Source organism: Canis lupus, chromosome 10, assembly GCF_011100685.1.
Source record: "Canis lupus familiaris isolate Mischka breed German Shepherd chromosome 10, alternate assembly UU_Cfam_GSD_1.0, whole genome shotgun sequence".
NCBI lineage: Eukaryota > Metazoa > Chordata > Mammalia > Carnivora > Canidae > Canis > Canis lupus.
In genome coordinates this window covers 13,431,533-13,446,038 of record NC_049231.1, presented here as the reverse complement: position 1 = coordinate 13,446,038, position 14,506 = coordinate 13,431,533, and the positions used below count along the sequence as shown (strand labels likewise).

The following is a 14,506-nucleotide window of genomic DNA, read 5'->3' as shown; positions in this document are numbered from 1 at the left end:
AACCAGTGTCCTTTGCCCAGTTTTACTTACACGTAATGTAGTCTTTGTTAGGGAGCACAGCAGTTATGTAGCAGCAGGGCTACTTAAATAATCAGAGCAGGATGAGCTTGAATATGATAACCCTTATGATTTAAAAGAAGACATTTCTGGGGCGTCTGGGGGGCTCAGTCCATTAAATGTCAGACTCCTGGTTTTTGGTTCAGGTCATGATCTCAGGGTTATGAGATCGAGTTCTGAGTCGGGCTCTGTGTGGGGAGTCTGCTTGAGATTTCCTCTCTCCCTCTCCTGCTCCTCTACACTCCCCTCTCTAAAAATAAAAATAAATAAATAAATAAATAAATTAATTAATTAATTAAAAGAAGACATTTCTGACTACTTAGCAAATTCATGCTTTGCTCCTAGAAATTACTGCTTTATTTTCCAATTTTTTTACAGAGTACATGAGACCCGGACAGCACACATGCCATCCTTGCAAAATTAATTTGTTCTAGAAATTTGGTGACGGCTAAGATCAGGCTTGATGGTAGTAGTTGCCCCCGCTCTTCCTGTTCTGAAGCTCTGGATGACACCTGCTGATTTCCAGTGTTCTGGTACTGTTTTCCTTCTCTGTGATTTTCTGATATCAGTTTCCAGTGACTCTGTTACTGTTTCTAAACGTCTTTTCATTCTTCTGGGTTGTGATCAATAATTGTAGTTAAACTATCACTTAAACATGAAATCTCTAAAGTTTCCTATTCCTGCATGATGCATCAAAATATTCTCATGTGAAAAAGTTCTTCTATAATAAAATTAGCAAGAACTGTAATAATTTTGTAATTGATGACTTTCAAAAGACAAAGTGATGAAAACAAACCTCATGGTCAATTCAGATTGGCCATTCATTATTCAACTCTACGGATTAAGTGCTCTTCTTGCTTTTGGGGCCACCCCGTCCATTGATGAGTGTGGTTTTGGGTTGTCCTTAAAGGAGCCAAGTGTCTGGATGATGAAGAGTTAGACATAAATAGGATGAAACTCTTAATGAGATGTCATCTACTAATCTTATCTCTGCTGGATGTAATGCATCATCTTTGTAATTGACCAAGCTCACCGTGGTGGGTTTTCTTTTATAAGATGTCCACGCTACTCAGAAGGGCCCAGATGCTTAGACATTAACCCACTGGTATTCATCTTTGGTAAGGTTTGCTGAAGCCTATTTAGCAGTCTTGGATGCAAGGACCTTGAAATCCTATCAACTCTTTTTCTTCCCATTGGAAGAAATAAGTGTCTTTCCTAATATGTTTCAAGAAATTGTGATTTTCAAAAAAAAATATGGTTTCCATCCCTCCTCCTCCATAAGTTAAGCATATCCCATTGGTCAAGTCCAGTCAAAAATCGTTCTTTTTTTTCTGTGTATTTGTGAGCTATCCATTTTGTTTTCATTATTAGGATAATGATATTCAGATTTCAAGTTTCAAAGGCTAAGACCACTGGAGTGAATAAATGAACTCTTCAGGGTAACAGAGAATAATACTTCAGAGGGCATAAAGTCCTATGGTTTCTTTAATCACAGACTAGTAAAGTTCAATATTAACTCCTTTGTGAGGTTTCCCTTAATTACTTCAGTCCACAGTCAACTTTCGTGTAGGACATATTTTATGTCTATGAAGGTTCATTTTCTACCTTTTTATTTGTAGTTTACCCCATTGGATTATAGATTCCTAAGGTCAGGAATCTTACTGCTCCCACAGAGCAGGTAGCCGAATCAATAAGTATTGATGGATCATTTGATCTTGTTTCTAAAGACAGTTGGCCATCGTGCTACAGTTGCTTCTGGTCTGGCATAACTATTCCAAGATGCCTGGTCAGTCACATAACCAGACCAGAAACAGCTGAAGAATATTCCTTCGTTATGTATCAAATTTAAATTCAGCAATTTCTTTGAGTACTTAAAATTTTTTTAAAAAATTTATTTGAGAGAGATAGAGAGCACGAGCAGAGGGAGGGGCAGAGGGACAAACAGACTCTCCACTGAGCAGAAAGCCCAGTGCAGGGCTCAATTCCAGGAACCTGAGACCATGACCTGAGCCAAAGGCAGATAGATGCTTAACCGACTGAGCCACCCAGGTGCCCTTCCTGTGAGTACTTCCAATATGCCACATACGGTGCTTTGTGGCGTAAAAGTAGTATCTACCCCTTATTAGTTAATTCATAAGCGCCGGGCACAATGTTAAGTACTTTCCATATATTGTTCTATTTAATTGTTATAAAATCATATTAAACAACACGACTATTCCCCTTTTACAGAGGGGAAAATGAGCCTGAGAGAGGTTATTTGCTCATGCTTACATAGAAAAGTTTACACAAGAGAATTTGGTTCATCATAGCATTTTGGCTCAAAAATTTGAGTTTTTAACCATTACTTTGGCTAAAAGTAGGGTGCTCCGGAACTTAGGTTGGTCAGGAAAAATCCATCTAAAACAGGAAGAACACAAGGACACAAATAGCTGCATCACTGTGGTTTAGGCCAGAAGAAAACCGTACTCACTGCTTCTTACTCAGATTCCTTGATGGCTCTCCAGATCTTTGCAACCTTGTTGCTCTCACCACTATCACTGGCAGTCTCTCTTTCTTCTCGCTAGCCCTCTTTTAATTCTCATCCTCCAAACATAGATGGTCCTCAAGTTTCTGTCCTTACATCTTTTCTTTTTTCTCTGTCTAGTGTGCTCAAACTTTAGTGTGTATTGTCATCTCCTGAGAAGCCACAAAAAATTCAGATCCCCAGGCCTCAACCCAGATTTAGTGAATCAAGAGTTTCTAAGGGGAAGGATTCAGGGATCTGTATCAGCCCAGGTGATTTTAATATGGGTGAGGGCCACACTGGGAAACACAGAGCCTATACCTTCTCTCAAGGTTCTCATCTGCCCCAGCACCTTCAAAAATCACTTCTTTTTTTGTTTTGTTTTGTTTTTTAGAGGAAGAGAGAGGGGTGGAGAAGAGCAGAAGGAGACGGAGAGAGAGAATCCTAAGCAGGCTCCTCACCCAGCATGGGGCTTGATCTTACAACCCTGAGATCACGACCTGAGCCAAAATCAATAGACGCTTAACTGACTTAGCCACCCAGGTGCCCCGCAAATCACCTCTTTGTAAACAACTCTCTAGTCATTATTTCTGGAACACAGTCACCATGCTCAAGACTCACATTCCAACTGTGTTAATGACACCTCCATTTGGATGTCCTACACGTATCAAAACAAGACATCCCCTGCCTCCAAAATATCAGTTGTTGCCCTTCATTGAATTCCCTGTTTCACTGACTACCTCTCACGAGTCTTCTGGCATCTAGTCTCATAACTTTACTCACAATCATCTCTCACCTTCGGACTTCCATTTGACCCCCTTATCAATCAACTGATGAGTCCCTGACTGTCTTCCTGCGCTGTGATGCTTCCATATAACCCAGTGGGTCTCAGCCCACCTGCAGAGCTTTAAAAAAATTCTGTCTGGGTCCCCACTGAGACCCATTATAGCAGAATCTCTGGGAATAAGTCCCAGTAATTAGTAGTTTTAAAAATGCTCCAGATGATACTAATGCATATGCGAAGATGGGAAACTCTGAAATAGTTCTCTCAGTATAATATTGATAAGATCAACAAAAGGCCTTTATGGTTTCCATTCCCAGAAACGATGATTCATTCATTACTTGTTGGAGAATTAGGAGAGGTGATTATTTAATGGATTTTAATAGTTATCCAGAAGAGACAGTAGGAACCTGAACTATGTGGTGATAAAATTGAGCAAACGAATGGGAAAGACAGTTGTGGAATTGTGGGTTCTGGATCTTGGAAATTGGCGGATACTGGGGGTGAGAGAAAGAATTACAGAACAAAAGGAGTGACAGACACAGTGATCACAAATTTGGGTAAGAATGCTGATGGCAAGCAGGAAAGGCAAGAGAAAAAGCTTGTTGGGGGGGGCTGGACGAGGAAATCTGGTTCTGCACTTGTTAGGTTTTAAAGTATTGGTAGGCTAGGTGGAAGTGTCACTTGGCAGATGATTCTCAAAATGTGGACCTTAGACTAGTAGTACCAGCATCCCCTGATAATGTTATATAAATGCAAATTCTTGACATCTTCCCCTCCCACGTCCAACTTGGTGAAGAAATGCTGTGTTGGGTCTCAGTGATAGGTTTAGCAAGCACTCCAGAAGATTCTGATCTCACTAGAATTCAAGAACCCCTGGCCTAGAGTAATGGTCCTCAAATTTATCATGAATCAAAATCACCTAAAGAGCTTATTAAAGGCAGTTTCCTGGGCCCAATCCCAGAATTTCTGATTCACTAGGTTGGAATGGGGCACAGGATTTGCATTTCTAACAAGTCCACGGGAGGTGCCAATACTGCAGGTCCAGGGACCATGCTTTGAGAACCACTGGTGCAGCGGTCAAAGACAAAAGAAATATTGATTTGGTGGTCATCTATCTTAACAAAAATAGTTCAACTCTTGGGTTTCTTTCCAGACAACTGCAGTTGTCTCCTAATGGGTCTGTAGCCTCCTATCAGGTTCCTCTGCTTCTGTAATTCCCCAATCTCTTCTGCATACAGAAATCAGAGAAATCTTCTAAAATCATAAACCCTATTGCTTCACTAGCTCTACGCAACCCTCCAATGGTTTTCCGCTGCTCTTATTTGAATTCTATACGTAGCCTGATTGGTCGTGCATGATCTCGTCTTTGCTTCTCCAACCTCATCCTGTGTCAATCCCCCTGCCTCCGACTATGTTTCAGCCCTGATGACCTTATTCCATGCCCACTGACATGTCATGTTCTTTCCTACCTCAAGACCTCTACTTACACTACTCTTTTGCCAGAAACATTCTATCCCAGCCCTTAGGACCACCAATGTCCTTTCATTCTCCTGATCTCCTGATCTCAGTTTAGATGTCATCTTCTTAGAGATACTTTCTGATCCTTGTCCTCTCTTGTTAGTTATTCTCCACCTGTGTTTGTGTTCTTCCTCACTCTTGATACAAATAGCATAGGTGCTGGTTTCCTCACTGAGTATATCTGTCTCTGACTAAACTGTGAGCTCCCCTGGGATGGGGACCTGTTGAATGAGCGGGTGAACCATAGCAACTCTTCTCTGTTACATTCCTGGTGGCTCCATAAAGATGTATTCAATGAATGAACTGAAAAGTACCTGAGAAAGGAAACAATGAAATGAACTGCAATGATCTGGGGAACACCTACATTTTATAGGAGTTGGGAGTGGAGGGGAAAGGATGCTAAAGAGAAAAAGAAGAGGAGCCAGAGAGGTAGGGCACTTGCAGAACACTGCCAAAAATGTCATAACAAAAGGTACATACACGTGTGCACACACCCGGGGACAGCTCCTTAAATGTCTATCTCTAGCTATATGGGTAGACATTCGGAAGAGAACCAAAATAACTGCCATGAAATAACATTAGAGAAAAAGAATTTCAAAGAGGCAGCATTTTTCATCATTTGCCAGACCTACAAAGACAAGGGACTGAGCACTGTGACAAAGCCAAGGGGCAGGAAGATTACTCACGGGCATGAAGGTGTTTCCACTTTACTAACACAACCAGTATGTGAATTACAGTTTACCAAAGTTCTTTCATCATCATTTCATTTGATCCTTAGGAAAAAAAAATCTCAAAAGACAGGCAGGACAGCTCTCAGCACTTTCAGCAACATGATGAGGAAGCAGAAGTAACAAGCATAGATTGTGCTTTCAGGAAGTTTGGTGGTATTTCTCATTACACATTTCATCTGCAATAATCGGTATCTACTATTTATGTAGAGATTCTTCAAGGCCAACCATAATATGAGCAAATAGTTCCAAGGAACAATAGTAACTTAAAAACAGACCTCCCTAGAGCTTCTCATGTTTCCTTGACGGCTAAATCGAGTATTTGATTCCAATAGCATTAGAATCTGGAAAGATTTTAAAATACTCCTCGGAAACAAAGGCCTTCAAACGCACACTGTTTAAAATGGTAACAGTTCATTTTCCCCTCTGGTTTCACCAGCCTACGAACCTAAGTTTCATGGGACCAGTAGATGTCCGCCCTAGGCATGCTCTCCCATTAGCTCTTCTCATCTAAATACGCTCTGAGGGCTCAAATGTAGGATCTTTTATTTGTCCAAAGAGCGAACATGAAGACAAGTCCTTGTTAGAACCAAATCAACAGAACCAAGAGAGACACTGTTGGAGAGAAACGCAATGAGTGCACGGATTGTCCCAATGTGGTAAAGGGCCATCCCGCCCTGATCCTGTAAACCCTTTAGAGTTCACAGCTTGAAACAACTTTTCCTTCCCAAGTCCTGGATCCCCGAGTGGCCGCACAATCGGGCTCAGGAAATAGGAAAGAGGGAGGTTAGAATCTTCCCGAAGGTGCTCCCATTTTGCTAATACAGCTCAGGGCATGAATTAGAGTCTAGCAAAGTTCTCTCATCATCATTTCATTCGATTCTCAGAGACATCCCAAGACGCAGGCAGGTAGCTCTCACTGCTACCCTCGCAGGCCCAGCGGGGCCAAGTGGATTATCAGCTAGGGAATGGCAGAGACAGGACAAGAGTCCTGCGTGTTGCCTCTAAATACTGTGCTTTTTCTCTCTACACAGCGCAGCCTTGCCACACTCATACGATTTTTGTTTTTTGCTTTTGTTTCTGGAAGGAAAAGGCTCTCCTCCTCTTTGCCACAACAGGACATTTGGCCTGTGCATGTTTGGTCACCATGCAGAGTTAGGAAAAGGAATAACAAACGATAAGCAGGACATGAGTGTGCCAACACACGTGGCACAGGTAGGAAGCATTCCAGAATGTCACGAGGAAGGGGAGACCATGAACGGTGATCGCTTTTATTCTTCTTAAACACTTGCTTCAGGCAGTCACTTTCTCCAGTGATTGTAATAACCGTGTATTTCTAAATGCGGAGCCAGTGAGTGCCTTTAGGATTTTCTGGATTCTTAGAGGAGTTTATTTATTTTATTTATTTTTTAATTTTTATTTATTTATTATAGTCACACACACAGAGAGAGAGGCAGAGACACAGGCAGAAGGAGAAGCAGGCTCCATGCACTGGGAGCCTGACGTGGGATTCGATCCCGGGTCTCCAGGATCGCGCCCTGGGCCAAAGGCAGGCGTTAAACTGCTGCGCCACCCAGGGATCCCTCTTAGAGGAGTTTAAACTGTGACACCTTTGTCAAGCTCCGGGGACGGACGAGGGATGAATCACTGTCTCTTTTTCATTCCTCCACAAACGCACAGACAGAGAATATGACAGACCGATCATTACCAAACTCAGTTTAACACAACACTTTAAAGGATTCAACTGTGCAAACTGCTGTTCTAGGCCCTGTTAGGGGAGAGAAATGCACGGACAAACCATGTGCAATTCCTAAGCCTCCCTCAACTTTGTGAGGGTAGCTTCGAAGGTGGGTTTGAATCTTAGCCCTGACACTTAACCATCGCGTGATCTGGAACTGGTTCCTTATTTTCTCTGTTCGTCATTTCTTAAAAAACAAAAACAAAAACTAAAAAACAAAAAAAAAAGAAAAGAAAAGAAAAAAAATCTACTTTTATGGGCATGATCTGGAACCAGTTCCTTATTTTCTCTGTTCATCATTTCTTAAAACAAACAAACAAACAAACAAACAAACTACGTTTATGGGGCTGTTAGGAGGGTTTATTTATTTTTATTTTTTTATAAATACTTTATTTATTTATTCATGAGAGACACACACGGAGAGAGGCAGAGACACAGGCAGAGGGAGAAGCAGGCTCCATGCAAGGAGCCTGATACAGGACTCGATCCCGGGACCCCGGGGTCACGCCTTGGGCCAAAGGCAGATGCTAAACTGCTGACCCCCCAGGGATCTCCTGTTAGGAGGGTTTAGTGGGAAAACGTGTATATAGTGTTTTGAAAGTTCCTGGTACAGAGTAAACCACTATTTGTTGTCCTTATAATATAACATGTCATTATTTTGAAGCTCTTACACTCTGGAAGAGAAGAGAGACTTAAGCACAGCTAAGTCTGATAGAAATGATCAGCAATCTAACTGAGGCATAATCGCAACGCTCTGCAAAACAGGTGCTTTCTCGTTATGGTTTGTTTTGTTTTAAAGACAACACCCTAAAATTAGCCTTGGGAACAAAGGAATAAACCAAGGGGAGTTGAGCATTTCTCCAGGTTCTATGAATACTATGCCCTTCTGCCACGAAATGAAAAACGATGTCTTCGAAACATCAGTCAGATGCAACACAGGATTATATATGTGAAAGCGGTCTAGCTTTTGAATTCCGCAAGTCAGCCAGCTCAGCAGAGGGAATTCCAGAACAGAATGAAAAAACTAGAATGAATAGCCCTTTAAGGGTCCCTGCGATTTCTGAAATTCCGTGATTCCACGGTCGACACGCTTAATGGACTTTCCAGATATAAAACTAAGACAATACAGAAAAATATCTTTTTCAAAGGGTAGTCCCCTCCCTCTTTTTTTTTTTTAAATTTTTCTTCCTTGAGTTTTCTCAATTACCTTTTGAAAAAACGGCCTTGGAACAGAATTAACGTTTACTTCATGAAGAAAGAGGAGTTATTTTGAATGAGTTGGGTCGAGGAGGGAGGAACTCTGCTGAACAAAGTCCTTGGGGAAGTGAATGGTTTATTGATTCAGTTCGTGGTCTACAGTTGAGGTGCATGTTGACTCAGGACTCAGGCCTGTGCCATCGCGGGGCGTGAGGACATTTAAGAGGAAAGCAGAGCAAATGCACACCTTCGAAATACGGTCTGGGAGGGTGTAAATGGGACTGAGCATCATGTATTAATTACAGTGAGGAAGGGAGGATGGGAAGGATGGAAATCAGGAGAAAAACCTTACTTGAAATTTGCTACAGGTAACCTTTAGAAATATTGGCTAGTGTCTATCCCATCCGTTTTTTTTCCTAAGGCAGCTAACTGTTCACATGTCCTGTTTTCTCAGTATTCATTCACGCGTGGGTTCATCCAGCAAAAAAATGCTGGTTATTTATAACATCCAAGCCTTGACCAAGATGAGGAGGACTCGGCCCTGACCAAGGTTACTCTTCAGTGATGGAAATCGCCAGAGAGAAAAGAGAAGAGGGGCGAAGGGGAGCCTGGACAACCCCGAGCGAAAACCCACAAATGATACAAACTTGCTGGACAGTCTCATCATCTGAGCCCTCCCCCGGCCCCCACCGTATCCCTGGGTAATAATCTGGGCAGATATTCAACTGATTTCAGTAGTAAAACAACAGCACTTGCTAAAAATACAAGGCCATCAAAAATACAGATGAAACCCTAAGGGGGGAGACTTGAGAATACCCTCCTTCTGAAAAGGTGGACATAGTGTCATGTGGTTAAGATGGAACATTCCTCCCACTTCCCGCGGTGGATCACGCAGCACTTGCACCATTACAATCACTCTCCAGATTGGACCCTGACTCCCGGATTTATGAAATAAGTATTTTCAAAAGAGGTCGTTGCCTCCACACAACTCCTTTAATCAGCAGTGGGAGGACTGACTCGGGCCATGGTGCCAAGCTTTCTTCGCGGCGCCTGCGACTGCACGGGGCTCCCTCGGCCTCCCTCACTCCAAAGGGTAAGAGGATCACATGAATTTTTAAATGCAGATTTTTGGACTATACAGTTCTTTTTCATCTTCTGGCAAGTGATTACGAGACTCAATCAAGATTCTTCTGTGTATCATTAGCTAATTTTAGCTTCCTCCCTTTTTATTTACTTATTTATTTATTTTTTGCAGTGACTTTGGGAGAGCCCGGCCTCAAGTCCTCTGTGGCTTTCACGTCTTTCTGCTCAAGCCTTGAGGGCAGCTCAATTAGGGAGTCGGAAAATAGTGATTAAAAGTGATTAGGCCGCGACGATTCGGTGCCACGGAGCGTGGACTCCGTCCTCTCCGTCACAACCCGAACCGAGCGGCAGTTTTTGGTTTTGATTATAGCTTTACTTGCTATTTTTTTTTTTTAATAAACATGAGCCGGTATTCAAACTTTTAATATCCTGCTGCTTAACTCTTTCCAAAGAGACATCCAGCGCTCTTAAACAGCTTTTGTTTTAAAATTTTAATTTGTTTGGCCGGGTCTCACCTTAGAAAGTTGTAGCCTCATGGTAAACTCTTGTATAAGTTGATTTCCAGAATCAGAGGCAATTCTTTTTTTCTTTCCTCCCCTCCCAACTAAGTGTTTCCTCATGTGCCAAGATTGTTGGTGCTGACAGCTTTTTTTTTTTTTTTTTTTTTGCTTGTTTTCTCGGGCCTTGGTCCGTCTGGTCCCCCAGCAAGTGCGAGGCGGTACTTACAGCTCCTCCAGGAAGCGGAGACGGGCCAGGGCGCTCGGGGGCAGCTGGCTGATGTTGTTCATACTGAGGTCCCTGGAGAGGAAGGACAGACAGCACGTGAGGGGTTGCGAGCGCCACCGCGGGGAAGTCCAGCCGCTTGCTGCACACGCTTTCAAGCAAACCAGCCAAACCACCCCACTCCTCTGCTTGCCAGGTGAGCTGCTACTTTGCCTCTGAAGCACAGCCTCCCCGCAGCCCCGTGCATCCCGGGTGCCCTGTGCCACAGTAGAGGAACTGCAAAGGATCCAGACTGTTCCCGGGCATGGTTGTCCCACCCCGTGGTTTTTTTTTTTTTTAATATTTTATTTATTTATTCATGAGAGACACAGAGAGAGAGAGAGAGAGAGGCAGAGACACAGGCAGAGGGAGAAGCAGGCTCCCTGCAGGGAGCCCGACGTGGGCCTCGATCCCAGGTCTCTAAGATCAGGCCCTGGGCTAAAGGCAGGTGCTCCACCGCTGAGCTACCCAGGGTTCCCCCCACCCCATGTTTGAAATGACATGAGGCAGACAGCAGAGGGACCAGGCGTAACTCGGGCTGGGACAGAACCCTACGTTGCATCTTGCTCTGAATTTGGCCACAAAGAGCAACGTCTTCAGCATGCAGCTCTGCAAGTCTACAAGCACCTTGTACAAACCACTGTTTTGATTCAAGAAAACTTAAAAAAACAAAACAAAACAAGACAAAACAAAACAAAAAAAGGCCTATTCCCTCCTTCTAACATGTTCCCTTTGCAGGTTCTCGGATTGCATTAAATACGTGAAATGAACCATAAAACAAGGGTGTAATGTGATCCTGCTCCGTAGCACACTTCCTGCTGGGCCGGCACAGTAGTTCCTGGCACAGGAAACAAGCCACTTTGGGCAGAACTCAATCAATTTTTGTTTTAAGGGAAACGCCGTGTAATTAGATTTTATTCTGTTTTTTATGTTTCTATTTCTTTACTGTCTCCCACATAACCCTACAGCATGGTTGACATCTGCCATCTGTATCGCAGAGGACAAAAGATCTACGGTGGTGGGACAGATTGTCATCAAGACCGGCTAAGACTTTATGCAACAGTCAGCGGAAGGTTGACTTAAAAAAAAAAAAAAAAAAGTCCTCCTTGCTCAAACCTGAAGATTCAGATTATATTCAGGATTCATTATGATCTCAGGTCAGGTGTACAAACTTAAAACTTCGCTCAGGATAAGACAATGGGCTTTTTATTAATTATTTAAAAGTGGACTCAATTGGCATAGGACATGGTATTAATTTTCGGCGTCCGACGTGATGAAGTGATATATGTCTATACTGCAAAACGATTACTGCACTAAGTTAAGCTAACATCCATCACCGCACATTTTTTCTTGCGATGAGAACTCTTAAGATTTACTCTCGTAGCAACTTTCAAATAAACAACCCAGAATTATTAACTATATTCATCCTGCTGTACCTTATATCCCCCGAAATTTGTTTCTCATATAATTGGAAGTTTGTATCTTTTGACCACCTTCACCTATTTCACCCATGAGCTTTAAAAAAAATCCGAATTATTCCTGTTATTTAAGTGGCCACCCCCATAGCGTCTGACCAGCTGATGTCAGTATGGATTGCTTGGTTCCTTTATCAAATATTAACTTTTTAAAAAAATAGATTTTTATTTATTTGAGCGAGAGAGAGCAAGAACATGAGTAGGGCAGAGGGAGAAGCAGACTCCCCAAGGAGCAGGGAGCTAGACGTGGGACTCGATCCCGGAACCCCCGGGATCACGAACTGAGCTGAAGGCAGACGCTTAACCAATCCGGCCACGCAGGAGTCCTTAAATATTAACTTTTAATCATTGATGGAAAGAATTGAGGGATCGATCATTTACTCTTTAACAAGTCAGCAATATACAGGGAGATAAATTATTCAGTTTAAATGTTTCAGATGTATGCTTAAAAAATTATAAATTTTATTATCTGCTACTGAGCAGTTTATAGCTGAGCAAAATGCTATATTCTCAAGCACAAACTAAACCATGCCAAAAATACACACTAAAAAAACCCTTATGTTTCCGTTTATTACAAATCGGGGTGATTTTCGGTCGAGGTAAGAGTGCCAAATAATTGATTAGCAATTTAAATTTGTCATGCAGATATTGCTGTGTAGTAGCAAAGGTGTATTAGTTCACTGAACAGACATGGATTAAACTACTCAATGAAGTTTCTGGATTCCTCACGGGGATGTACAATCCCTGCGACGTCTAGAGAGATCTGAGGTGCTCACTTATGTCTCGTTGACAGCCCACTTACGTCCTAAAAGAATCAAGGGGGTTTGCTTTGGGAGCACGTTGATTAGCAACCCTGATCAAACCAGTTCCAACGTCAAGGCAGCTGGTAGGGCTGGCACGAAGTTTCCTGGCCTCTTGGGTTTGCCTGCGTGATGTGCAAATGAGTTTGGGACAACCTTCGCTCTTGTCTATATGCAGAAAGCTCTAACTAGAACAAGGGAATTAAATGTTAAGGAGATTCATAAACATTGTTGTTTTGACTTATTATCCTATTATCCTATTTGACTTATTATCCTATTTCAGGTTCCTGGCAGTGCAGCTTATATAAGCCTTTGCTCCCAGGGTTTCCCCTGGAACAAGTGTGTAGTGTCTTGGGTTTGAATCCTGACTCTCCCCCTTCACAAGCTGCATGGTCTTGGGAGAATTAATGTCCGCGTGGCAGGCTTCCTTGTATTTAAACTCTAGTGTCCCTGGATGAGTAGTTTATGCTATTAGAGTATTGCTAGCTGTTTCCAGTCAAAAGAGTGACTTGTTTCTTTCTTTCTTTCTTTTTTTTTTTTTGAGTGACTTGTTTCTTAAAGAGTGTGTCCCCTTCCCAAAATGATTTAGTAACGTCTCTGTGTTACCTGATGCTGGGGGTTCCTCTCAGAAAATGAGCAAATGCTGCTAAACTGTCCCTTTACCACTATTTTCTAAGACATATGTTTTCTTTTTTAAAGATTTAATTAATTAATTAATTAATTAATTAATGTATTTATTTGGGAGACAGCAAGTGGGGAGGGCGAGCGAGAGAGAATCTGAAGCAGACTCCCCGGCGAATGCAGAGCCTGGTGTGGGGCTCAAACCCGCGACTGCAAGATCAGACCTCAGCTGAAACCAAGAGTTGGATGCTCAACCAACTGAACCACCCAGGCGCCCCGAGTCTGCTTTCTTTTAAAGAGCTTCCAATGCTGAGTGAAGTAAGTCAGTCGGAGAAGGACAAACATTATATGTTCTCATTCATTTGGGGAATATAAATAATAGTGAAAGGGAAAATAAGGGAAGGGAGAAGAAATGTGTGGGAAATATCAGAAAGGGAGACAGAACGTAAAGACTGCTAACTCTGGGAAACGAAGTAGGGGTGGTAGAAGGGGAGGAGGGCGGGGGGTGGGAGTGAATGGGTGACGGGCACTGGGTATTATTCTGTATGTTAGTAAATTGAACACCAATAAAAAAAAAATATTAAAAAAAAAAAATAAAGAGCTTCCAAGCAATGCGTGTAAGCTTATGGCAGAAAAACAGCTTCTAATATCAATAGGGTAAAATGAAAGTGGGCCTCTGAAATATAAATTCAAAGCAGATAAGGTAAAAAAGAATTTGTCTGCATTCCCTTTTTTCTTGTGTTAACCTTTGCGTTGATAGTTAAGTGGAACACGGGGCCTCTAGCTCGGTGCTTCCCAAACTAAACTATCCATCCTGAAAGACCAACTTTAAAGAATTCTGAATTTGCCGTGGGTTTAAAATTCTTTTTTTTTAAAAAATAGTAAAATTAATTACTAGAAAAGGGAACTGAAAACACTAAAATGCATAAAACAGGAGCTGAATACTTTGTTATGTGATTTGACAGAGATTATTCAGTTACTATAAAAATTTCCAAATCTTTACTCTCAAATTCTTATCTGTTGTGGATCAGTAAAAAACCGCCTTGTGCTGGGAAGGACGCTTCCCTGGACCACTCTTTGATTAGCAATGCTCTTCTTGGTTTCATGTCAATTTTGAGTTAAAAATTATAGAATGAGAACATTAAAACTCTGTACAAAAATACTCTCTTTCTTACTTAAATGATTTGTAAAAACCTTTCTTTTTAGTATTTGGTCTCTCTGGCACCCGGAACACATATAA

At 42.1% G+C, this 14,506-nt stretch overlaps 1 protein-coding gene across 1 annotated transcript in view; it reads right to left on the bottom strand.

Moving 5' to 3' along the window:
- LGR5 (leucine rich repeat containing G protein-coupled receptor 5) overlaps nucleotides 1-14,506 on the bottom strand; it is a 127,141-nt gene that overhangs the window by 59,231 nt on the left and 53,404 nt on the right. The window contains exon 2 of the mRNA XM_038549570.1: nucleotides 10,335-10,406. Within this exon, the coding sequence (XP_038405498.1) occupies nucleotides 10,335-10,406 (72 nt within the window). The remainder of the gene's footprint in view (nucleotides 1-10,334; nucleotides 10,407-14,506) is intronic.